At 43.1% G+C, this 25758-nt stretch overlaps 1 protein-coding gene across 27 annotated transcripts in view; it reads right to left on the reverse strand.

The window, feature by feature from the left end:
- The window catches only part of TCF7L2 (transcription factor 7 like 2), a 175453-nt gene extending 149922 nt beyond the window's left edge, over positions 1-25531 (reverse strand). For 18 of the 27 annotated variants that reach the window (XM_027692058.1, XM_027692052.1, XM_027692056.1 and 15 more), the window contains exons 1-3: positions 25215-25530; positions 24802-24868; positions 24500-24624 (exon numbers count right to left, since the gene is read on the reverse strand). In XM_027692058.1, the coding sequence (XP_027547859.1) occupies positions 24500-24624; positions 24802-24868; positions 25215-25403 (381 nt within the window). In that variant the 5' untranslated portion in view covers positions 25404-25530. Of the gene's footprint in view, positions 1-24499; positions 24625-24801; positions 24869-25214 lie in introns of all 27 variants that reach the window. The other 9 variants (XM_027692070.1, XM_027692077.1, XM_027692080.1 and 6 more) reach the window with 3 other exon arrangements.
- Between the last annotated feature and the right edge of the window lie 227 nt (positions 25532-25758).

Below are 25758 nucleotides of genomic sequence, written 5' to 3' on the forward strand. Positions count from 1 at the left end.
AATAAAGTCCTGCAGAATCACTTTTGTTATTATAGCGAGCTTTGAGGTATACCAGAAATGAAGAATTATTAAGAAGAGTTCCTAAATTTTACATATCAGCAGCTAGTTATTTCACTCTAGCTTAAACAGCCTCTACAAGTGTCACAAAATTACTACCTGACCTCAACAGCCAAACTTGGAGATGCACACCCTGGAACAGGTTCCCTTCTCTTATGTTATTTGCTACCAGGAGTTGTAAGAGTTGAGCAGAGCACTGTGAAGATGCGAGAGAAGCAAGTGGATACCCATGCATGCACAGGTACAGAGGGATGCAAACAGGAATGTTGCCTCTTTATTTGTCACTTTAATTTTCGTGGAAAAGACCTTAAACGAGTAACATAAGAAAAGATGGGGGGGTTTGTCCAAAATGAGATAGAACACATATATGTGAGTTAGCTTTCCCACTGAAGACCACAAATAACAGAGTCAAATACATTCACTATTCAACTGCTCTGTCTTACAAAACCAATTCCTTTGTGAGATTGTTCACTTGTATCTTTCACAGTATTTTACAACTGCCCAGCTCAAACATTTTGGATATTAAACCAGTAAATAAGCAGTGACAGTCTCTCAGGCCATTATTGTACAACACCAGCATCCTCTGGAATATGTCAATCAATCTGCCTGCACAACACGGCGCTTAATTTTCTTTTAAAATACAGAGAGCTGTAGCTGAAAAACCTCTGAATACATACATGCTAAATACATTCCACAAAGCAATCACAGCACTAAGAACACCTGTGAGGAAGTGATCAGTCCCTACCTTTTTTCCTTGAAAAGATAGTAATTAAAAAGTAAAAGAAAAAAACTTGCCTCCTCCCTTCCATTTTGACAAATCTTTTCAAAAAACCCCAAGAAGCTGGGGCAGGGGGCGAGGGGGGAGATAATAAAGAAAAAACCTTCACATTTCTGTGGCAATCAGTTAAAAAAAAAAAAAACACAAAAAAAAACCCAACCACAATAAATAAACAAAAAAAAACGCTGCATTCAATTTTCAATTTACATATATTTCCTTCTCAATGGGAAAGATCAATAGTTTTAAGAAAAATACTACACCTTCTTTCTGCTCCATATGTTTCTCTTATTGGTTCATTTACACTGGGCTGTTCTCCTACAAGCAGTTAGTACATCTTTTTGTCATTTTAGCCTTCCCTGGCCATTAGTGCTAACCGCTGAGATGGTGCAGCTCTCCTCTGCCATCCTGCCTGAGCACTGCATCTCTTTCTCCGGCCCTTCTCCCTTTGACTAATGTTCACCAACACTCATACATCATTCCCAAATTGGTCCAAATGAATTAAACACAGCTCTGCTTAACATTACGAGATTTAAATGGATTTTCTCTCTGCAGGTCTGCCCCATAATTGGGTTTATCCATCTTGTTGAAGTACAGTTTACACTTGCTAACATCACGCCAATTCAAGCTACATTTTCTGCTCCAGTGGCAGGAGTGAAGCAGATTTGTCATCGGATCATAACAGGTAATTCAAACAACAATTAGTTTGATGACGGCCCGTATGTCAATGTCTGGTCCCAGTCAGCTCTGCTTGCACCCGCTGCTCTCTGTGCGCTAAGATGAATTGTGCTCACAATTCTTCAATTTCAATCGACAAATACTTACCGGAAAAAAGCTGGAACTCGACTGACACAAAACCATCCCATCGCCCAGTGAGTGCCCTGGGAGGAGAAGCCCAGGGCAGAGCAGGATGGTGCAACCTCCTCTGCCCTCCAGCTACACCACGGCTTATGGCAAATGCTGAAGGACCAGGGCTTGCACTGCACTTGTCCAGGACAGCAGCAGCACTCTGAAAACACCTTTCACTCGCACACACAAGTCTCTCACCAACTCCCAAATGCAAGCCCAGCAGCCTGTGAGGCAGGTGAAAGATACCCTGACTTTGCAGCCCTGCAAACTCAAGCAGAGAGGTAAGTCTAGACAGATGCTAAAATGAGACTATTTCCTGATGGGTGCCACATCCACAAACCCACCCGCATTTGCAGGGGCAATTATAAAAAGCTGAGCATCACTGAAGATGAAGCCCTGAGCTTCTCAACTTGGGCAGCCAGCACTAGAAAGCTTTAGCTCCAGATTTTGATGTATTAGGAGAGATAAGGCAGAATACTCGAGTCCCAATTTTTAGTGAAATGCTTCGACTCACATCATAACGTTCAAAATATTTGCAGGGAAAGTCATGAGTTCTGGGTTTGAAAATACCATGCATTTCTTGGAAGGCTGATTCCGCCAATTAGACAAGAGATCATTTGCCTCTCCAATTCTATTCAAGAAATCTTGTTTCAGATTAAAAGAAACATTATTTTCTTAGAGTCAAGTAAATCTAATTGCACATTTGTGTTTTTCCAGGTTCCTTCACAAACATGGGGTTATCTGGGGTGCAGTATTCATAATTTCAAACAGCCATGTACATCAGTATCTATACTATTAACTATTAATGTGATGAATCCCTTAGCTAGTTTTCCCCTTATTCTTTCTGGTTTAGAGGAAGAGAAAGAAAAATCCCTTTCTAACTTATTTTCCACAATATTATTTTGTCACCAATTACATGCTAACACGCAATGCTAGTTGCTGTACATCATTTAACTGAAAAATCCAGCTAGCTGGCTGAAAATGTAGGAACTCTTTTCATAATTAGAAAAAGATCTCCACCAAAAGAAACCAACATTTAGATAGAAGCCTTGGTTTAAAAATTAAAAGGTGCTTAATGAGCAACAAAGATACCAGATTTTCAAAGCCAATACCAGAACATCATAAAAACCTTTTTAACCTAAACACTGTAAAAGAAGATTATTAAGTTCAGATCAAGAAGTATTTAAAGTAACAGTATATAAAATATTCTCCTTTTGGAGGTGGCAAGGGGAAATTCCTCACAGATAGAAAGCAGATACACTAAAACCTTACTGGAACCTGGAAAACATCATTCTGTGTCTCTACATTAAAATTTAAATCAGATACAAATCAAAGCCCTGAAAAAAATTACAGTATTTTGTGTCTCTGGTTCGCATTTTATGTTCTAATACCATCACTGCCTCCCCAAAAAAACTACTTCTTTCATTTTCAGCTTTTTTTTTTTTTTTTTAAATTCTGATGCTTACACAGGGAGACAAATCACACTCACTATGGCCTGATGCTCAACTGAAGAAAACCATGAGAGGGCCACTGGGGTTTTTTTGTCAGGGATTTTTTTTTTTTAAAAGCACAGTTACGACAGCTCGCAAAAATCTTTGGACAACATACATTTAGCAATTCTACATTTGTTTTTTTCATCATGCTGGTATTTCAGGATAATTCTAAGCACTGGGAACAGCTCCAAGTGTCTCGGGTCACTTCTGAAAGTACAGTTGGCATCAATCCCACAGGTCATTCCTTTGGAGAGCTTCCCAGCATCTCAGGAGCACCCAATCAACAACTCCAAAACCACTCAAAGACATCAATTTCCACACAAGCCCATCATCTGGTGATTTGTGCCTGTCAAGCTCTGAAGAAAGAAATCCCAATGTCCCAAACACTTAATGGGTAGAAAGAGAATATGGCATTTCCACTGTACTCCTGGCACTTGACCTCGGTGGCTGGGCAGGGAAGTAGTGGCAGCAGACAAGGCTGTGGCAAGAATCAGGATCCAATTTTGCAACCATTACTCCTGTCCCACTGAAGGCTGTGGGTATGGGGCAATGTCTCCAGGACAGACCCTTATCACCCTTATCTGCAACGAGGACACGAAGCTACTCCTATCCTTGTGCAAACCAGGCACTTAACTGCAGGAGGGAAAGGGCAGCAATCTTAACAGGGTGTTTATTTTTGCCAAGCTGGCATGGGAACAAGGCACAGGTGTGCACGTGAGAGAAGGGCAGGAGTCACAGAGAAAAAAGTAATAATCACTTCTAAGTTTGGGAATCGCCTGGCATGCCAGAGCCAGCAGATTCCAACTCTTCCAGCTATTCACAGCCAGGAAATACCCTCTCTCTCAGTCATCACTCAAAATAATAAATATTTATTTATAAACTGCAGGCAGCCTGTTCCCCTAGCACTGGGCCGAACAGAGCAGAAATAGGGGCAATCCAACCCCTCAATTATCAGAATGTCTGCAAAAGCAAACAGAGCACAAGTCCCACACATATAAGCTCAGATAGTACCGGGAACCACCACCAGCATCCAAGAAATGATGAACACAACTGGAAAGTTTCTCAACGTTTTAGATCTAGTCTCCCTTCCAAAACAGGGAGACCTTTCCCAGGTCATAATCCCTCAAAAGAGGAGACTTCCCACTCTATGACCAAGCAGGCTCAGCTCCAGCCATGGGGCACAGGTGTCAGGCTGACGTCCTAGCATAAAAGGAGGTCGGTGCTGATGGTGCCTTGGACACCACGCTGGGTACAGCACAGCCAAAAGTCTACACAGGGAGCAGGAACTGAGCAGAGCAGCTAGTATGTGGTTATCTTTTTTTAATTTAGTAAGTCTCAGCTATCACCAGCAGCCAGCGCAAAGGCTCAAAGCCAAGCAGAATAACACATCCTCAGGCTTTTGTATCCTAGCTTGTCCTGATGGCTTCCGTTGCAAATCAGTTGTCGTAGCTGGAGACTGGACTTGAGAAGCTGATTAAACAAAGCTTGCTCTGCTCCTGCCTGACGCAGCACTCCCTCGTCCAGCTCCTCATTAACGGGCTCATGGATATCCATCCGCTGTGACTGCTAACTCCACTGGCTGTTGAAGGGCATGCACCATGCTGGCAAGAGGCCAGATCTGAAAAAAATCCAGCTTTTTCGAGCAGTCAGAGCCCTGTCCCAGAGCAGCATGGATCACTGTGCTGGAACCACTCTCCCGTGGCGGGTGAGCTCAGGCAACCAGCAAGGGAAGCGCAGTTGAGGTCAGGCTGCTTGGAAAGAGCAGAGGGCACTGGACCAGCCAAAGGGCAAAGGGCCATCACAGCTTTGAAGGTCTGCTGGTTTGTCCCATCAAAGTGCTCAATAAACCAGCCTTCCAGTGCAGAAGGACACGATTTGGAGACACAGTGCATCCATATCTCTGTGCAAAAAGTCTTGGCCAAGAGCCAAGGCACAGCAGTCAAAGTAGGTCCTGCTTTCAGGGGAAAGCAGAACACCAGAGACAAAGGCTGGTGTACAATGAGCCTCTTTAAAATAATAATTGGGGGAAAAAAAAATATCCACAGGAAAACTCTCATCGGCTTCATCAAGGCCAGGATGCGACCCAAGCTTGTGGAGCCGCCCTGAGGGAAGGCAATTAGCCTCACTCAAAAGATGCCAAAAAATTTAGCAGAGCATCCATAATCACCCTGAAATGTTCTCTACTAGCAAAGCATAATGTGTTTATCATTTATTTCTCAATTAAGTGGTGCTTAAATTGACTAGGGAGTGGATTCCTATTGTACATTGATTAGCCAATAAAAATACATTTAAAAGCAAGTTGGACTACAGACAAGGAATATCATCCCTCTCCCCATGCCAAGTAAGGTGTCTTCTTAGACTGGCTGCAGTACCTTCTCTCCACCTCTCCAAGCAGTTCAGCTCTTGTGCAAAATGCTTCTACACAATGAATGAATTCCTAAGGCTACTTGTAAAATTACTAGGCACAGCCTTGTTAAACATTCATTTGGAGTTAAGACAATACATTAAAAATCACAAAGCAAGCGAGCGCCAAGTGCTACACTACCCTCAAAGCTAAATAAACAGAATAGTCCATCAATTACTTATTCCCCCAGCCATTACTCCACACCATCCATCCCCACTCACCGCACTCACAAGGTCTCCCATAGATCAATAGCAAGGCTCATTGATTATAAGTGGAACAGGATCATCACACCTTTTTCCTTCCAGGTCAAAAGGTACAATGACTACAAGCCATTAAGTACTTTGTGGCATCACTCAATGACTGTATTTATGCCATATAAGTAGTTATGATTATTGCACGGAATAATGTTCATTTATTTCAGCAACAATCTGACAAACTATATTTATGCTGCACCTTTGGCCTCCTTGCTTGAACTCTGCTCTGCAATGTCTCTCAGCTGGGACTACTTCTAACACGCAAACCCTCCAAGCTGCTTTCAAACTAGCAGTGTTTCTTGGATATTGTTTTGTTTCAATCTACTACAAAAGGGCATTTTCTCGCTCTCCACTCTTCCACCCTCCTCCTCTTCTCCTCTTGCCCCTTAGCTGTTGGCTAAAGAAAACAAAGAATTTTAAGTTAACATTTCTTGTGTGCCCTCTGTGAGCACTGCAAGACAAGCATTACCAAGAAGCTGCATTTCACCATCCAACAGGGGAAGACGCCCCTCAAACCCTGGCAAAGCACACAAGAAACCCCACCACTACCAAAAGTCCCTCAGGAGCTTCCAGGGGGCCTGGCTGACCACCTAGGAATGTCACTTTACAAAAGTGGCCTTAATTACAGAAATCCCCATACAGCAGTCACACGACAGCTTCCCTATCGTTCCAGGGTTGCTGTATTTTTTATGGACAGCCAGCAGCAGAAATATTAATGCTACTTCTGTATTTCAAAGAAAGAAAAAAGGCATTGACACATACCTACACTTTAAATATACATACATATATATATATGCATGCACACACATGCATATAAACCCCTTTGCTGTAAACGAAAAGGCTGGTTGTCTGAAGGTGTTATAAATGCCCTTCAGAGCTCATTTAGTCTGTTCTGCAAAATCTCACCAATGAATTTGGCACTTGTAAATATTCCAAATTTATGCCAATAAAGTCTTCCCAGGAACCAGACAGTCTATATATACACATATATATAATCTATGCATGGAGCCATTAACATCCTTTCGTGGTTTGTTATTCTCGTGAAACATCAGCAGGGGAAGGGAGGGAGAGAAGGGAAAGTCCAAACCATGTGTCCTCAGAAAGCACACTGAGCACTCAGCAAGTTGGAAAAGTGGAAGCTCACACCCCATCCATGAGATAGAACAGCTCCACACCACTTCTCCTCATTTCAAAACTGAAAACATGGCAGAGACAAGAACGTCAAGGAGCAGGGAGATAAATGTAGAAACTGATGTCGTGTCATGCTCTCATAAAAGGCCTGGATACACCTACAGAGCCTTCCTTATGACTGTCATATAAACATTACACTGGGGCTGTGTACAGGAGATTAAACAGGAGGGGAGGGAAGCTTCACATGTGTCATTCTACCAAAGGTTATTTTAGGATCAGCTTAGAAGCTGAGTAGTGGGTGGCAGCTGATTATATTACCAGAGGCATATTTAAATACCATGGGCCCAAATGCTCATCAGGATCTCTCATGAAGGATTGTGGCTGTACTGGGACTTGAGCTTGAAACTTGGGCTGCAGAGCAGTCCCCTTCCCCAGGGCTGTAGTGATCCTCCCTGGGCATGAGCCTTCCCTCAGAACAGGACACAGACACAGCACAAGCACTTAGGCTTAAAGGCCCATATTTATTCAAGGAATAATGTCAAGGAATATATCCAAGACTTGAGCAGGATTTTCCCAGCCAGGACCACCCTGCTGCCCCAGGAACCGTGGTGAACCACCGTAAGCACACGGGAAACTTGGGCACAGGGCACATTTAAGTATCACACACACAGTCCCACACGGCCAAGACATCACCAGCTGTATTATCCCACAAGTCAGCACCAGGCCACAGTTTATCTGCTTCTGTGCATGACAAGTCTCAGACAAAGCAGCTCCACCACTACCTTTACAGTTCCACCTGTCAGTGAATCACATTTTGATGGTAACTACAGGTGAAGGTGGGCTTCGGAGGAGCACAGCCCAGCCTACCATGACTTCAGAAAAACGTGTATGTAATGAACTAGTCTCTGCTTATACAAGAAATGTCTCTGTTCTCCAACACAAGCACACACCTTCACAACCATGAGCCAGGAAACCAATGCTACAGTCATGCCCATGGCTTTAGATGGCCAAGCAGAGCTGCAAGTCCTGTCTTTAAATGGCCTAATTTCAGGTGATTTAGAGGGAACCACACAGTACATTCATACACTGAGTGACCACTGCAGGTCACAGCACCTAATGGCAGTGCTTGTTCTCACATACAGACTGGCAGGCCCTCCCCTAAAAAAAATCCTTCCAAATGACTAGAAAATAACCAGGCACTTGATTGTCAAATGTTGCCACAACCTCAAGTTTGCAGAAAAAGAAATCTTATATATACACATACATTTTTAATATATGTAGACACACACATATATGTATATAATGATATATTATCAGCATTAAAATATTAGTGTTATAGATATTGATGTTATACAGAATATAAATGTTGATGTTATATAGATATTAATATACAATTTTAATATATATCATTAATTAATAGTGTTCCTATCAATCTCTTCCAGATTTCTGCACTAAAGCCCTGGTTCATAATCAGCTCTATTCAAATATTTTCAAGGCTTACAGCACAGTTTTGCAGTACTACTTGTATAAAATCTGCAATCATTTATTGAAGCTCTTAAAGAGAGTTTATATTAAAAATGAACTATTACCCTGAAAGGTAGTTAATTTTATCTTCATAAATGTGTAGCTGTTAAGCCATCCAAAACACTACACAAAAGTCAGCTTCATTTTAGTTTAGATGTAGTTCCTCTCCCATTTTTAACTGTTCCAAGATTTTGGTACCTATGACTACACTGATGTCTTCATTTGATTAAAACCAAGTATTTCTACTGCAATTATTGGATGAACCACTGTGTCAGGTTTTGCAGGCCCAGAAGTATAAATGAAATCTGAAATCTGGGACTTGGTTTGGGTGGGCAATGTTCCTCCAAGTTGTAAAAGCACTCAAATAACAGCAGATTTAACTTCTTCTCCAGCTTCGTCATCTAATAGGACATCACTCCTTGGCTTTTTTCAGCACAGTAGGCCCATTCATCCCAGGGTCACATTCCCTGGTTTTCACCCTGAACACATTAGAATCAGCCAATACTGGACCTCTGGATCTCTGTCAGGATCAGAGAGAACAAGATGCCAGACAGTGCCCACCTTGCCTGCTCAATCATTCCCAGTAAAGAAACAAGTTTTACTACCTTTGCGAAAAGAAGTTATTTAATTGCTCAAAAAGGGCCTCCAGTGAACTCCAAGGTGACCCCATACCGGTGCTCCAACAAACACAACATACACTGCAGTGACTGTACAGAGCATGGAACAGGCTGAACAATACAAATTTCTAAGGCAGGTACATAACGCTACTAACAAAGTAACAAAGAAACGGGTGCAAGCAGCAAAAACTAATACAATCTGTATCAATAAGCACTGAGGAAAAGCAAGACAACACCAGATTCATCTTCCCTTACTTCAGTGAAATCCACACAACTGCAAAGGCAAAGAACCACCATAACCACTAACTTACCTCACCTGCCATAAATAAGATCACCTCAACAGTTTGCAATTCAGAGGTTAATCTACTTAAAGTTTTAGGACAAATCACTACTCATTATCCTAGTGCAACTACATTCTTTGGTAGCAGAAGGTCATACCACCCACCAAAGCGAAATATGCCTATCTCTAGTGGTTCAAACCATGACACCTCATTGAAAGACTATTTTTAGCCACCTTCCAGACAACCTCAAATCAGTCAGAAATACTTCTTTCCATAACTTCAAATTAGCTTTTAATAAAGAACTCTGATTGTTTCTCCAGTATATGTCTGACAGTGTTTGGAAGACAACTCTGAGCACAGGTACACCCATAGTTCTCTTGGTGCATATAGCCAAGACAGGGAACCACCAATTTCTCTCTTGATCAAACAGTCCCATACCTGAGTTTCCTGTTGTGCCACTCAGCTGAGTTATTACTCATTGAAAAAGAACAGCAAGTAACTTCTGAGCCATTTTGCAGGCAACAGCCTTTTTCTCTCCTCCTACATAAACAGAAATGCCAAATACCAAACCTATTTGTAGCGGTCAGGATTAGTTCTAACAGGACAATCACCAAGAGGATAAACTGATCTGAACATTTATCTAATCACTAACAACTATTCCTGCTTATTAGTTTACTGTACCCCAAATGCACAGAGTACTTAAGATACTAGAGAAAGTTTGATTCGTGCCTGTAGGAACTCCCATAAGTAAAAAAGAAACTGAAGTAAGATGAAACTGCAAGAGAAACCAATTTCAATTTACAACCACTTGTGACAGCAGGGACATGGATCTTCGCTTTCCCTTTGCATGAACCTCTTTCAGCCTTTACTGGAACTACCCCAAAGATATTCAGGAAGTTAAAGAAAACTGTAAATCTCTGCATCAACATAACAGAATACCAAAAGGAGACATCCTACAGGCTCTAGCACTTCATCCTCTTGGCTTTAGTGATGTTCTCACCACCTCAGAAGGGTTACTCTGGTGGCATGAGGCAGTGGGTCACCTTTGGAGACTACACATAGCTTCAGAAAAAAGAAATCTTGAGCACCACACAGCCCAGTTTCCCTCAACTTTGCTCCTACCTAACACGGCATACCCACGTGAAGGTACATCTAATGCAACCTACTGATTGTATCAAGGTGCAATTGGGGTTGGTGATTGCTGGCACCACAAACCACCACAGTGTCCCAGCACCTCAGTTCCACGCAAACATTCGGGTTTAGATGTGATCACTCTGAAGGCAAACAGTGTGCAAGATCATTACCAACCAGCCTTGTGCAGCTATACCCTGAAAAGTGACTCCATGAAAGTGGTATGAGGGTGAGGTAGGGAAAAAAGAGGAGTGTGGTGTTTATTTCCTTTTAACTTTCCATTTCATACGTGCTCAGTGCCATGTCTGAACATGTTCAGAAATTTCTTCCCCTCCTCATTTACCCTTCTTTCAAATCCTTGTCCTACAAATTTTACCTGGGATCAGAAAATTAAGCTGAATTTGTTTCTCTTTCTTATACACACAGAGTAATAAAAAGACTTTGCAATCCAAATTCTGCACTTATGTACACCTGCATTAACCCCATTGTCTTCAAATTATTGCCTTAACAATGGCTGTGGGTTTGTACAGGTGTTGAACAAGCCCTGTAATTGGAATTTAACAAACAATTCCAACAGCAGGTGAAGGAAAAAAAAAAGTGAGAATTCAGCTCAATCCTTGTGGCATTAGGTAACACATTTAAGGAGTGGGGGCGGGGGGTTGAAGGTATTTAGGTGTGTGCAAATTCTGACAGGCAACTCAAGTGATTTCCAAAAACTGCCAGTTTTCTACTGAGATCCATAAACCACAGCAACAGCATGAAAACTTGCTTCGCATTTACACCACCTTTTCAGTATTCTCTTTAGCCTCCTTCCTGCTTCACCAAGTATTTTGTTTCCAAAATAAACTTCATAAACTTCCTCATGGGATCATAATTTAGGCCATAATCCTACAAGCCCAAAATCCTAAACAGACCCACCTGGGCTGAGGACAACTCTTCAGAGGGTTGATATGGAGGCAAACCCAGAGCATGTGCAGGATTGGGGCTGTGTTTGCACCACCAGCTCCCAGGAAGGGAAGAACTTCCAAAACACTTTTGCACCAAGAACCAACAGGAGGCAGAGAAGCAAAACAGGGCCAGGCAGAAAAGCAAGATTGAGGAAATGCCACACAACAGGAAGATGACATTGGCTACTCTGCATTGCCACCTCAACTAAACTCAACAGCTGCTCTTCTAGGCTGAGCTAGATTTTACATAGCTGTAAAATCAAATAAGAGCTTTCTGTTGTTGTCATGAGCTCTGGCTTGCGACCATCACTTCAAATCAGCTTTCTCCAGCCCTCTTTCTCCATGTATCAAGCCACTGCCAGGACATGGACTGCAGATGTAGTTAGGCTTTGTTGTGATGGATAACTTGGTCAAAACAGTCTAACAGGAAAGGTTATCCATCTGGCAAATTGATATCAGTGACTTTATAGAGCCAGCAATTACTCCTCAGTGATGCAGAATTACTACAGAGCACTCAATAATGAAGAGATGCCAGTTACTGACAAATTACCAAACCAAGAAATTAATTACCAGCTGAGAAAATAATGCACAAGGGATAAGACTGAGAAAGCCACGTTCAGGAGAGGTCCATCATTTGCAACAAGTACATTCTCATCAACAACTAGTCCTGGTACAATTAGTACCACACTGGGTACTCTTTCAGGACGGCAGACATCACAATTGGTCTGCAAACCATCAATGGCTGAGACAAAATAGCATCATCTAAAAATGGAGACATTGTTCAACCTGACCATGACACTATCCAACACACAAACCCCATTCTATGCTCCAACACTGCAAAAGCAATTCAGCACTACTGCCAAGAAAATCATCGTCTCCCAACTCCTTCTTGTGCCTACAAGACGACTTCTCCACGTTCAGAGAGCTCTCCCATGTTCATGCACCATGCTCACAGACAAGGCAACTGAACTAGAGGAGCACGTGCTCTGAGGAAGCACACACAGAAGTGTGCTTTGCTGAACACTAACAGGCATTTTTGCAATGCAAACTCCAAGACGAGTATTTTTTCCACAGCTTTTTCATGCTAGGGCACGACCTTGTGAAATAAAAAGAAATCTGCTATTTGCCAAAACATGGAAAGATCTAGCCAAATTCTTCATCATCATCATCATCATTAAAGGGAAAGTAATTGATGGGGGTGGAGATGAGGGGAAAAAAAACTATACAAAAACTGCACGAGACCTCTGAGCTACTATTTTCACAGCCATGACTATTTGCTTTAACCATATATCTGTAATCAGCAGCAAAACCTTCCTTTATCCTCTGGTCCATATATTAGAAATTCAGCACAGATGCTGGCTGATCCCAGGTCTCCAGAAGAGAAGAGGGGAGGATGAATTAGGCCTACAAAACCCCTGACCAGCCATGCGACAGGTCTTCAAGGCAACGTGATACAGAGAAACACAAGACAGAGCAACGACATCAGCCTAAATGGCTCCTCTCTCTCGCGCTCTCCCTCTCTCAATGCATTCAGATGTAATGGTGAATGAAGGGAAGAAACATAACACTGACTAAATGATTAAGTAAATTAGCCAAGGTCGTTACCTCCAAGCCTTTACAAAGAGGAGATCCTGAATCATTTGGGAGAGAACAAATAAAAGGCAATCACCAAACCTAAACAGCTATTTAAATGGAATCAAAATTACTAACATTACACCCAGGCTGATTACTTAAGAAACTCAAGGAGCTTAGTATTTTATTTTTCCTTAGAAGTAAAGGCGTACAGGAAATTCAGCAGTCACATTTTCTTCCTCGGGCAAGAACACCCGCACTGCTCGCTCACTCATTCACTCACATTTTTCTCTGTGCAGTATCTGACCAAAAGAAGCCCAGATCGAGTTCTCCAGACACTCCTGCTTATCACACGGCAACAACTCTGATTTTTACAGTTTTATTTGGCTTGCTTACAAGACTCAGTCTCATGTAATCCATGGGCCTGATCCTCCTCCTAATAAGAGCAATGGCAAAACTCCAGCTGATCAGTAGTTCTGGACAGACCTTGCAGTGCCAAGAGGATAAACTTTAAGGGTCTGAGCCTTATTCATTCACTTTTCTTGCTTCCACAAGTAATCCCTTTAAAAATAATGGGACTGCTCCTAAGAGTCAAAGATGCAGGACTGAATAAGAGCAGAAACTGACTGAGAAATATTTGGGGTTCCCCCTCCAGCAGAGCACAAGTGCATTCTCTAAAGCATCCTCTTATTCTGGTAAATCAAGTGACAGCATCAATTAAAAAAATTAGTAAATAAAAGCAAAATGCCTGAAAATGTCATTGGAGGCAGTAAGAAGAAACCCAAGTCCTTCTCCTTTTAAAACAAGGGCAATCAAATGATGAGTAGCTGAAAATGTGGCCACACACACACACACTCCTTCATATACACATACATACACAGAGGCAGTTCATCAGAATTGAATCGGAGAAAGAAAGATGAATTTGAACCCTTTATCCCCTGTCCTTTATAAAGGCTGCCACTCAGTAAACGGAGATTGCTCTAATTACTGTGACAATTCTGCACCCCGTTCAAACAACTTTTGTGTTCTGGACAGGTTTCTCTGCGAGTTTGAAATTCTTGGCCTGAGAACCACTCTTGTCTAAAAGAGGTTTCTCGTTGCAAACGCAGAATGCAACACTAACAAGTTGTCCCTCTTTTCAGCTCCTTTCATTCTCCTCTTTTCCAATTGCCTGATTCAAGGCTTAATGGAAACTTGTCAAGGCTTTTCTTCCCACAAACCCTGTAGAGCCCCAAGGCAATCTGTGCACAGAGCAACCACAGGAATCTCATATTGTCAATTAAAATTGAATAGACACCTGATAACCAAGTATACGTTCACGAATAATATACATCACATGCATGTACACAGATGTGCCCACACAACCACATAACCAGTCAGATACCCACATTCCAGCACACCAGCAGCACAGCAACACACCAGTTCCATTCACAAACACCCAGTGACACCCAGATTCTAGTCTTCACTTTTTCATTTCATATTTATTAAATTTAATTTCACATTTATGAAATTAAAAACAAAGTACTTTTAAGTACTGTAGTTGAGCAACAGAATTCAATGGAAAATAAACTAACTGGCATTTGGCCTTTAATAACCCTGGGGATTGCAAAGATATTTAGCTGCTGTCCAGATAAAATAAGCTCTGTGGATATTCTTTACACAGCAGTTTTGTGACCAATGCAGCAGTTATGTTTGTGCCTAGCTCCTGTAAGTACCTTTCTTTTTTTAATTGTCACAGACATGTTTTAATCTACATTTTATCATGTAGTTTAAGAAATAAGAAAAATCCCACAGGAAAATGTAAGAGGGATTGAAGTAAACTGAGACATTGAGTTAATAAAAATAAAAATCTCAAAGAACTTAACTTCCAGACAACTATAATCTGTAACTCCTTTCAAAGGGAGAAAACCTTCTTGTCAGTGTCCCAGAGAAAACAAAGGTAGAAACAGTGACTGCCATCTTATTCTTCTGATGTGTTCATTCAAGGTCATACCTTCCCCTGGATTCTTTAATATTGGCAAACATTTATAATAGAGCAGTTTCAATAGCAGTCTGTTCAGCCTGGGTGTAGATCAATGCAGCATCTATATGCAGACTTCCAGACCTTGCCTATGTCAGAGTAGTGGTCCTTGTTGTATAAATCTCTTAAATCTAATTAAACCAATGCAAACCTCTTACTGTGTATGCTCCCAAACCAGTTCACTCATTTAACGAAGTTAAAATTATTCAGGCTAGGGTTTAAAGCAGTTCCAAGAGGACCTTCATTGAATACATGCATCAGTTAAAAACAGAAATCAATGTAGTGGCTTGTGGCTTGTCTCCAGAATAGAAAAGCCTATAGCCTCAAACTTTTCCAGATCATGATTTAAGGAGTCACTGACTCCAGTGGGAGTTTGGATGTGCTCTGAGAGATACGCCTCCACCTTTTCTTGCTCTATTTTTCCCTTTCTTAAAATAGGACTATTTGTTTCTATTGTATCCATATCTCATATCTTCATATTTCCCAGAAAGTTCCTTTGCAGTATTTTCAGTCTGGCATTTTCTATTTCTATTACTTCCCACATCTTCCTTTTGGACTTGTTTTTAGTGTCTCAGCTCCATCACCACCACTAGTGAATTAAAAAGCAAAGAATGATTTTGTTGTACACCAGCATCTTTCACACCACAGATAGTTTGTAAGGACGTACAAAGCTGTGAGATAGATGCTGGTCAAGCACATTTCATTCATACTTGGTAGCCATTAGGCATGCAATCGTATTTCCCACAGAGCCTAGGGCATTAAAACCTGTTCTGCCAAGAGGGGAGAACAGTTAAGCAAGACTAACTGTGTCAGTAGGACTAACAAAATGGTTATGGGACCTTTAACACAGGAGTCCCTCCTGAATTCAGCCTCACTCCCCAGATGAATACCTCAAGGAACATCTGACCCCAGAAAGAAACTGCTCTCCCATCTCCTCCTTCCTCGCACTTCCTTCAGCAAGCAGCACAAGCATTTCAAACAACACAAATCCATTCTCCACTCAAAGCCTACTTGGCTCCTATAATTTCTATCATTTTCCTGTCATCATTTCTTCCTTGCTGAAGCCAGCAGCTTATGAGTCAGAGAACAATCATTAACTTTTACAACTTCCATACAAATCCACCTACTCATATTAGAAAAGCGGTACTGTCATGCAACACAGCCTCAGACCAAACCCTGACCCTGCCAAGATGCTCCACACTTCTGTGAGAAAGTCAGATACTGCAGAAGCAGGAGCTCGTTCAAGAACGTACCATTGGAAACATAACCTTTTTTTTCCCCTCCCAAGAGCAAACAGCTATGAAGAAGCAATATATCAATACCACATTTAGTTGAGTTTGGCTTTCTCGATACCTTTATCCACTGTTGAAGAACTTGGCCATTGGTTCAAGACACACGGGGCCTGATGCAAAGCCCTTCGTTATTAATAGAAGCCTTTTTTCCACTGACTTCAATGGATCTTGGACCAAGCCCAAGGAAGACAAGATTTCACAGCAGTAAGAGTGACACACATTCTCCGCATTCAAAAAAAGAAAAAAAAAAACAACAATACGCAGCATTTACGATGTCAATCTGTATAGCAGTTTTGTTTGTGTTTTGCTTTTTTAAAATAGGCTCTAGGCTGTCGGATTAATGCACCCAAAAAGTCTCTCTGAAGCTGGAAGGAATTACGGGCAGATACAAAATGCTATGGTGAGATACATAACATTCCCAGTACCTCCCTCAACTAGGATATAAAGGCATCCTCTACCACAACATTTCTTGTAAGTTGCTGCAGCCACACTTTAAAGTGTCCCATGACCATAAACTCCTCCAATAACAGCTACAATATTACCCATGATGAATTAATTTATATTAATATGGCTATCACGCGCATTTCCATATGAAACCCATTGTTCTGGAGCATTAATAAAAACCTCACCAAGTGAAGTAACATAGTACCCCTATATTTAGTTTGAAGAAATTTGAAATAAATACATTTAGAACAAAACTGCTAATATCTTCAGTTTATCATAATTGGCACAGCAAGCAGAAATCCAGCTATCTTCTCAGTACGTATTTATAGCATCCCCCGTTCCCATTCATTCCGCATTTTCTTAGAGAATCTGCTGTACCCTACATCTGCAATTCATTGACTTTACAATTTACCACATGTTGAGATGGAGAGGTCTCAGCTCCATTTGAATCACTGCACAAATATGCAAGTGATTTATCGTTTTAAAACTGAAGACTGCAGAAGAACGACTCCACTTTTCCTGAACATTACTCCTTCTGGCAGACCATGAACAATTACAGCGCGTACTAATTAAGCTCTGTAAATGTGCTGTGCCCTGCTAATGCCTACCAGGCCTCAAATTTAGTTGCATGAAGCCAAACTTCAGCCAGCGACTTAACTCATTCAGCACTGCCCAGTTGCCTGAGCGTGACCCCACAAAGAATAAGGGTCGAGGGTTTAGCCAACCTAAAACAAAGGCGTGAGACTGAACAGATTTTGCCGGAAAGAATCAGAGGAGGGGAGATGCCGGAGGGGGTGGGAAGCATCTTGGGAACGGGAGGAACATCCTTGTTGATAACCTGTTAAAAAGGTACAATACTACACCAGCTTTGCAGCGCTGCGCTGGGGGATTCGGATCTGTCCCTGGGGGCTAATAAGTCACAGCGCTCCATTGATTAGGGAAATGCATAAAACCTTCAACAAAACTGTACAGCTATTTGTGGAAGAGTTGAATTGACAGCCCCCTCTTTTTTTAAAAAAGTCAGGTTTTACATGACTTGTAGAAGAAAAACATATGGTCAAAGCAGTGCAGCTTTCCACCACACACATAACCCTGCTTTTTACTTAAATTAGTCTCCAAGCACAACAGTAACCTAGAGGGAACCTGAAATCAGCTGCTGAAGAAATTAAAGCTAAAAGTAATACCTAGGCATATTTAAATAATCATATTACCTTGTTAAAACACACACACCCCCAGCACAGACAAGACAGCAGCACTTCAAATCTGACAGTCCACTCTAGCAAAGCATGTGTAATGGGGAGTGAGCTGAGAACAACGAGCTTTGCTGAGCAAAGCACTGTTTCTTCTCGGGCCCCAGACTTTCCTGACACTTAAGAGTCAATCCCCAGATCCCAAGCTTCCCCTCCAACCATCCCTTCAAATACTGGCGCTTTCCCCCTGCCCCCCCAAGTTTCTACAATTTCTCCTCATGCTCCAACATCCCTCCTTTGTCCTCCAATTACTCTCTAGTGGCCCCCACTCTCGCTGTGCCTCCCCCCCAGTTAACCCCTCCCAAAACACCACCCTCCGAACATCCCCTCTGCTCCCACGTTGTTCCTTCCAGCAGGACACAGGGCTTCTCCCCCAAAAACTGCCTTTAACCTCAACATCTTCATTCATTCAACGCATATTTTTCCTTAACGTAGGTTTTTGCTGCTTTTAAGAGGCCCTGTTTTATACACAAACCAGTCTAATACATGTATTTCCAAGCATCCATCTTTTGCATAAAACCTGATGTAATTTTGTCTTCCCTCCCCAGCTCAGTGGTATGTGAGCAAATTAAAGGACGTTTCCAGGTGTCATCTGTCTTTAAATGTTTGCTTGTGTCGGTATCTAGGAAATACTGCACAATACTACTGCTGAGACCTCTGCAAAGGACACGAGCTGTGCTAAACTTCCCTCCTTCAGCCTGGTTGCATCACCCACTGCCCAGCCTCTACAGCACTGCAAGTGTTAATTATAAACTTCGGAGCACCGTAAAAAAAAAAAAAAAGCACAAACATAAAACAGCAGTTGGGAGGAGGAGCAGAAATATTCTTTACTTTTAGGTGGGGAGAGAAAGGATTTCCATATCTCCCCCACACACCCCCAGCACCACACTTCATCTCTCATTGCTTATAATTAGTGAAAGAAATTTGAGCCACTGCCAGTGTCTGTGGACCTTGGATATTATAAGGCCAGCGTGGCGTCAAATATCTTAACATTCATAAGTGTTATAGGCTGTAAATAAACCCCGTGGATTTATGACCCTGCGGTGCTTGCCAGCAAACGACTGTGGCACATTTCTTTCAGCAGACCTGTCGAGGTGCAAGTTTGCCTTTGGTTGTAAAATTAACCATTTCCTTCACAAATGTGCCCAATTAGAAGTCAAAGTTTTAAGGCTTACTTACATATTTGCCAGGACACGGGACTGAGGAGACACCCGGGGAACGCAGCTCTAGACTTCCCCCCAAACCTCACAACTCCCTCCAAAGCAAAACTTCTCACAACAGCCCCAATGTGCAAGGTAAGTGTCTGGTTTCACCAAAAAACCCTGAAAAAAACCCAAACTGACAACCTGACCGCTGTTGCATTTATATGTGCCTATCGCCAGCCCTCATTTTTGGCTGCTCTGAGGCTGGGGGGAGCAGGCGTCTCCCCCCAGGGCTATGCCTGGAGAAGGATCTCCTCCCTTCCCCCAGGATAATGTCATCTGCTTCCTGTGTAGGAGAGCATTTGCTAAATCCAGGTTGTCTCATGCTTAACTGCCAATAATCCAACTTCCACATAACTCCCAGACAGCTGGGAAAAGGTCCTCGGAGTTTTTAGTCATGGTACAGAAACACACGTCCACACTAAAAATCTGCAGCTGTCCTTTTTCTCTACACCACATTTTTTATCTGATTTTGGGGCCCAGTCATGAAAGTCTTGACAAATTTAAAACATTTTTACCTACATTCTGGTTTACAAGCGCCAATGAAAGCTACAACATGCTCCTTCCCCCCCCCTCCATCTTCAGCTGACAAATCAGCACCTATTTGCTTGAACAAAAAACGAAGGGGAAGAAGGGAAAAAACAAACCACACCACCCCACTCAACATCCTCAGTCCTTGTATGAATGCATTCAAAAAACCTGGAAAGGCATCTACTGTATTTTTTTTCAGTACAGATCAGCCACTGGTGCACCTATTAAAATTGTTCGATTTCCAAAGCAAATATTATTTTTAATGAAGTGCAGTCCTGCAATTATCCTGTACACTCAAGTAACAGTACTGCATTATATTGTTTTGCAAGGTCCCAGAAACATGAAACTTTTCTCTAACTAATTTTCATAGCCCCCTAAAGAGAAATTGATGAAGTAAGCAATGCAGCATTTGCTCCAGAACAAAATCTTATCGGGGGAGGGGCGGGGGGGGAGAAAAAAAAGAGACAGAAAAAAGGGTAAAATTAAAAATAAATCAGCTTCTTAACTGAAAGTAAGTTAACAAACACAGTCTGTTTGCCACTGTATACCAGCTATGCTAATGCTATAGCAGAGTGATTCAGCAATCTACCTAATTAAGCACGAGGAAAGTTTCTTTATGGAGGTTCCATTTGATTTACACGACAGGATCATCAGTTCTTATTTAACAGCTTGTTTTTACACAAGTCCAGAAACTTTATTAAAAGCATGTCCACTCTTTTTTTTTTTAAACAAAGCAAATAATTCACTCTCCACTGAATAGCTCTGTATCATAAAGTATCAAAGTGCTGACATATTAAGTTGTATCTACATTATTAAACTAGTTGGTGGACGTTAATACTATAATCCATACTGCAGACATTAAACCTCAACCATAAAGATTAGTAAAGAATTAATATTGTCACATCGAGACTGAAACCTTAACACTCCAGCCATAAATATTTCTGAAGGAGATGAAAAACAATTAGCATAAATACCAAAGAAGGGCAAGAACACCTGTTCTTTTTCAGGGCGATAAGCATTTTATTGTTCTCTATTTAAAATGTAATGACCTGTGTAATTACAGTAATATTACATTGTATTGCAAGGGCTTGGAATGTCACACTTTGAAAAGTGTTGTCAAAACAATTGGAGGGAGGAAAAAAAAGGACCACCATTAACCCTTCACACCCCAGGGTCTACAGCTTTTGTATTAGGAAGGATTATGTTGTTTGATAAAGGAAAACACCAATTTTTCGAGCCAATTAAAGAAAAAATGTTTCTTTCTAAACATAAAAATCGAGGCAAGGGGGCTGTTCTCCACCACAGCTATTCCCAACTCCCAAACTTCAGGACCAAACACAAGCTTACCCCCCCAGTCTCACTCAGCCAGCAACAATTTAGGAGAAAGGAAGATGCAACAGCACTAGGAAAAATAAGAGCATCTGTCAGCAGGGTTTTCTTAAATCACGACACATCTATTTGCTCACCGAAAGCATTAACCGAGCTCCAAATTTAGGCTAAAAATTAAGTACACCACTTATTCATTTTCCAACTCTGAAAGGAAAACAGTCTCCTTTATTATCCCTAACAAGCAGCTACCCCACTGCCTCTGCAAGTGCAGGGATGGAACTGGCGCTCTCAGATGCGTCACTTCATTACTATTTGACTAGACCTCTACTTAATACACATCTATTCTTATAAGCAAGCCACAGTATTCTATCAATAGCAAGATAAATATGCAAAAAATCTTTGACTTTTAAAAATAAAATTATTCCTATCAAGCTTGAGAAATAGTTTGCAGTATTTAAAGCATTATCCTTGAGATAATAGATTATTCATCATAAGCAGATTTTATGATATTTCATAATTCTTCACATTCCTAAAGCAGTAAAGGAGAAAATGCTGCCCACAAGTTTGCTCTTGAACAGACAATTACAGGTACATTTACAAAACACAATAACCCCAAATAAAACAAAAATAACAAAAATCCAGGAAAAATAAACCACAACAAAAAAACCACACCCACTGACTTTTAAGATTCTACAACAGCAAAAGGGTAAAAAAAACAATTTTGCTACATATCTGCATCACCTCTTTACCTTGCATGCTCTGACACTCAACAAATATGGCTCCAGGAAAAACTACATAAATAAAAATAAAATTCGTAATTATGCAGAATCATCTATACCTTTCCACCCTGCATTTAAAAATAAAATAAAATCAAACAGGAGAGAGAAAGATCTAGTTCATCTGGAATTGAAAGCTGGTACAGCAGAGAACTAGAATCCACCTAAAAATAGTGTGTGACAGACAACAGCTATTCCGCTGAATCTTTATAATATTCTGCTCTCAGGCCTAAATAAACAACTTTAATTTTTCCTGGCTATAATTAAGTGGCAGGCAAACAAACAAGCATACGGAATGTGAAAGAATAAGGTTAAGAAGATAGGAGAAGGTTGCTGGAGCCTGGATGTGGAAATAAGAAAATTGCCTATTGAGTGTGGAAATATCCTTTCAGAATTCATCTGATAACACAAGCAGGCCACCTGCTATACCAACAATAAACCAACCTGTAAGCTTTTGTACAGCACCTTTAATTCACACAAACCCAACATTCCTATAGAGGCCTTTTCTAACCGTGGGGGGAGCAAGGGGAGGAAGAATACTCCAGGAGAGCTAACTGCTGAAGGATCCTATCTCCACATGCTAAGCTAAAAAGGATCTGTAATAAAGGTAATGAGAAAAAAAAAGAACTGTAGCTGTTGTAAGAAAAATGCTTTAAGGAAAAGGCAGCAGAGGTGTGCTTCCTATTAGTGTACACTTGGAACAGTGGAACGCATTGAAGGTAAAAAGGAAGAAAAAAAAGGAATACAAAGCTTCACAATTCATAACAAAGTGATCTGTAACAAAGATTGTTTTGCCATCCAGATTCCGGTACTTATGGAATTTGGAATTTATCACCACCATCCATATACATGTGGGTGACCGTATTCAAAAGAAAAAAATATAATGCATTCAGCCCCTGAATTCTCCTCCCCATCATTACAATTGCAAACTGCAGTCACCCCTCTGCTACTGTCCCAGAAATCACCTCCTCGCAAAAAGAGCCTCACAAGCTTTCAAAACAAAACCGTACCACAGCCCTAAATATATGCAAAGTCAGAAAACCTTCCTCACAACCTCCCTGTCACTTTGCATTTACTAATCTGTGTCTACTGACATTTTACTAAGTGAAAACAAAACTGACCCGATGTTTAATATTTTAATGCTTTAAAACACTTGTAGATCTGATACACTGAAGTTGTCCAAGCCCTCAATCATTAGTACGGCTTCAACATCTACCCAACAGTAGATCTATTATTGTAAATCGCTATCTCGTGTTACCACAAGGAAAAAAAAAATTGTATAAACACACATGGTGATGGTGGGGACGCTTCAGATTCAGAAACACCAAGAAACAAAACAGCAATGCTAAAGCCATCGGTAGGAGTAAGTGATGTCCGCAAGTTCCAGTGGATTTGACCATTTAAAATGAAAATTTTTTAAAACTCTTTTAAGAGGAAAGAAAAGGTGACACTTAAGAAATCTGATGTCAGAGCAGAGCACACCGTGGGTGACACTACGAGCGAGAAAACAGCTGGGATTGCAAACCCACCAGCACACCCCAAAGTTTCCTGGGATCTGGGCTAAACCTCCTTCTAGCTGCAGGCACACGCAGACCTGCATCCCCGCCACTGAACCCCGACTTAAGGAGGAGGGGAAAAAAAAAAAAAGGGCAAAAAACCAACAACAAAAAACCGGACGCTTTCAGCAAACTGTTTTCCTGCCAGCGTACTTCCAAGAGGAATTTTGCTCGACTTGTCTGATTATTTTTTGCGCCGCTGTTGTTGTTGTCAGAGCCAAGCGAGGCGAGTTGTTTCCGGACTCAGCCCTGTGCCCTGAGCCCGGCTCCCCCCGCCCCGGGGCCTCTCCCCGCTGCACAGCCCCGGCCCGCCGGGCAGGGCAGCCGCGCTCGGCCCCCGCACGCCGCGGGGCGCGGATCGGGGCGGCCGGACCGGGCTGAGCCCGGCTCAACTCGCGGCACCCGCGGCCCGAAGGGGCACAATGAAATCGCCGCTCCCGCAGGCCGGGGCGGGCGAGGGCAGGAGAGGGTTAAGGGGGAGGAAAGGGGAGGGGGAGCCGGCCCAGCCGCCACGGAGGAGGGCAGGAGGCGACGGATCACCATGGAAAACGAGGAGTTTGGAGGAGCGGATCGCAGGCTCGGCTGGGAGAAAATAACCCCCCTTCCCCAAGGATGGGAGAGAAGGGAAAAAGGGGGAGGGGGGAAAAAAAAGGCAACTCCTTGGAGTTTTTTTGAATTTATTCCCAGTTCTGTTCTGAGGTGTTGTTTGGAATTTGTTTGCTTTTCTTTTCCCTCCCCACCCCCCGCAGGGGGAGGTTACGAGGGCTCCAGAAATCTGCCCACAAAACTGAAAGTAAAAAAAAACAAACAAAAAGAAAAACGAAGGGAGAAAAAAAAAAGGAAAGGGGAAAAAAAAAAAAAGGACATGGCGAAGTGTAAACAAACCCCCTCCCGCCGCGGCCCGCGGAGTTTGGAAAGTTTGCGGCGCGGGGGAGGGGGCGGCGGGCAGGGCCGGGACGAGCGGGGCACCGGGAGCGCGGCGGCGGCGGCGGGAGCCAGGGGAAGGACCGGGGGGGGGGGGGGGGGGGGGGAAAGGGAAGAGGGGGGAAAAAAAAGGGACTTACCGTTCTCGCCGTCGGAGAGAGCGATCCATTGGGCAGATACGGGCTGCTGAGGTCGGGGATCATTATAAAGGGATAACCCGGGTATGGTGGGCCCTTAAACAACCCTCCATCTTGCCTCTTCGCAGCTAACATGGCGGGGAGACACGAGCGGGAGCGGGGAAGGAAGGGGGCAACAGGGGGAAAAGAAGGGAGGGGGGGAAGGAAAACTTTTTTTAGCAAGTGTCCCCAAAAGGGGAGCCGGGCGCCCGGCGGAGGGGCGGCGGGGCGGGCGGGCGGCGGCGCCGGCCGGGCCGCGTACTCACCTTCCTCTAAACTTTCCCGGGATTTATCTCTGAAAGTTTCGGACCGAGGCGGGGGCCGCCGCTCCGCCTGGGAGCGAGCCGGGGGTCGGCGTGGGGCAGTTGGGGAACAGGGTGGTTGGGGTGGGGAGGATGTTTTGGGGGGGGGGGGGGGGGGGGGGAGAAGGGAGGAGAGGAGGAATGAAAAGCGAAGAAGGGAAAAGGTGCGGGGAGAAGGTGGAAGGAGAGAAACAAACAGAACAAAACAGAAGGCATCGTTACAAGTTGGTGCCGCGGAGAAAAGTTGGTCGCCGGCGGGAGCGGGACCCGTCGCGGCGCCCCCGGCCCCGGCCCCGGCGCGGCCCCGGGCGGGCAGCGCGGCCCCCGCCCGACCGCCCGCCGCCCCGAAACGGCCCCGCGGGGGGCTTCCCCCGTACCTCCGAGTCTGAGGAGCTGTTTTGATTCGTTTCTGATTCATTGACGAGAGACGACTTGACATCAGCTAAATCCCTCTCCGCCGAGGAGTTCTCGGAGATCTTCTCCTCCTGCTCCCCTTCGTCTTTGAAAGAGATCAGTTCATCGTTGGCGCCCAGGTCGTCCCCTCCACCGCCGTTCAGCTGCGGCATTTTCCTCCTGCCTCACCCCACCAGCAGCAATTTTGCAAAAAGGGGAAGGGGAAAAACAAAAGAAAAAAAAAAAAAGGAGGGGAAGGGGGGGAAAAAAGGAAAAAAAAAGGGGGGGGGGGGGGGGAAAGTTTGCACCAAAAAAAGAAGAGTCCAAGGTGAAAGTTTCTTTTTTTCCCCTTCTCTTTCCTCCTGGGGAGGGGAAAAGAGGGAGGAGGAGGGGAGGGAAATGTCTCTTCTTTGCTCCTTTGCACCAGTGACTTTAGGCTTCTTCCTTTCCTTCTTCGGGATTTTCTCTTTCTTTCTTCCCGGGAGCTGCTCGGCGTGCGCTGCGCGCACACGCACACCCGCGCACGCA

This window comes from Neopelma chrysocephalum, unplaced genomic scaffold, assembly GCF_003984885.1.
Source record: "Neopelma chrysocephalum unplaced genomic scaffold, ASM398488v2 Primary Assembly neopelma1_85, whole genome shotgun sequence".
NCBI lineage: Eukaryota > Metazoa > Chordata > Aves > Passeriformes > Pipridae > Neopelma > Neopelma chrysocephalum.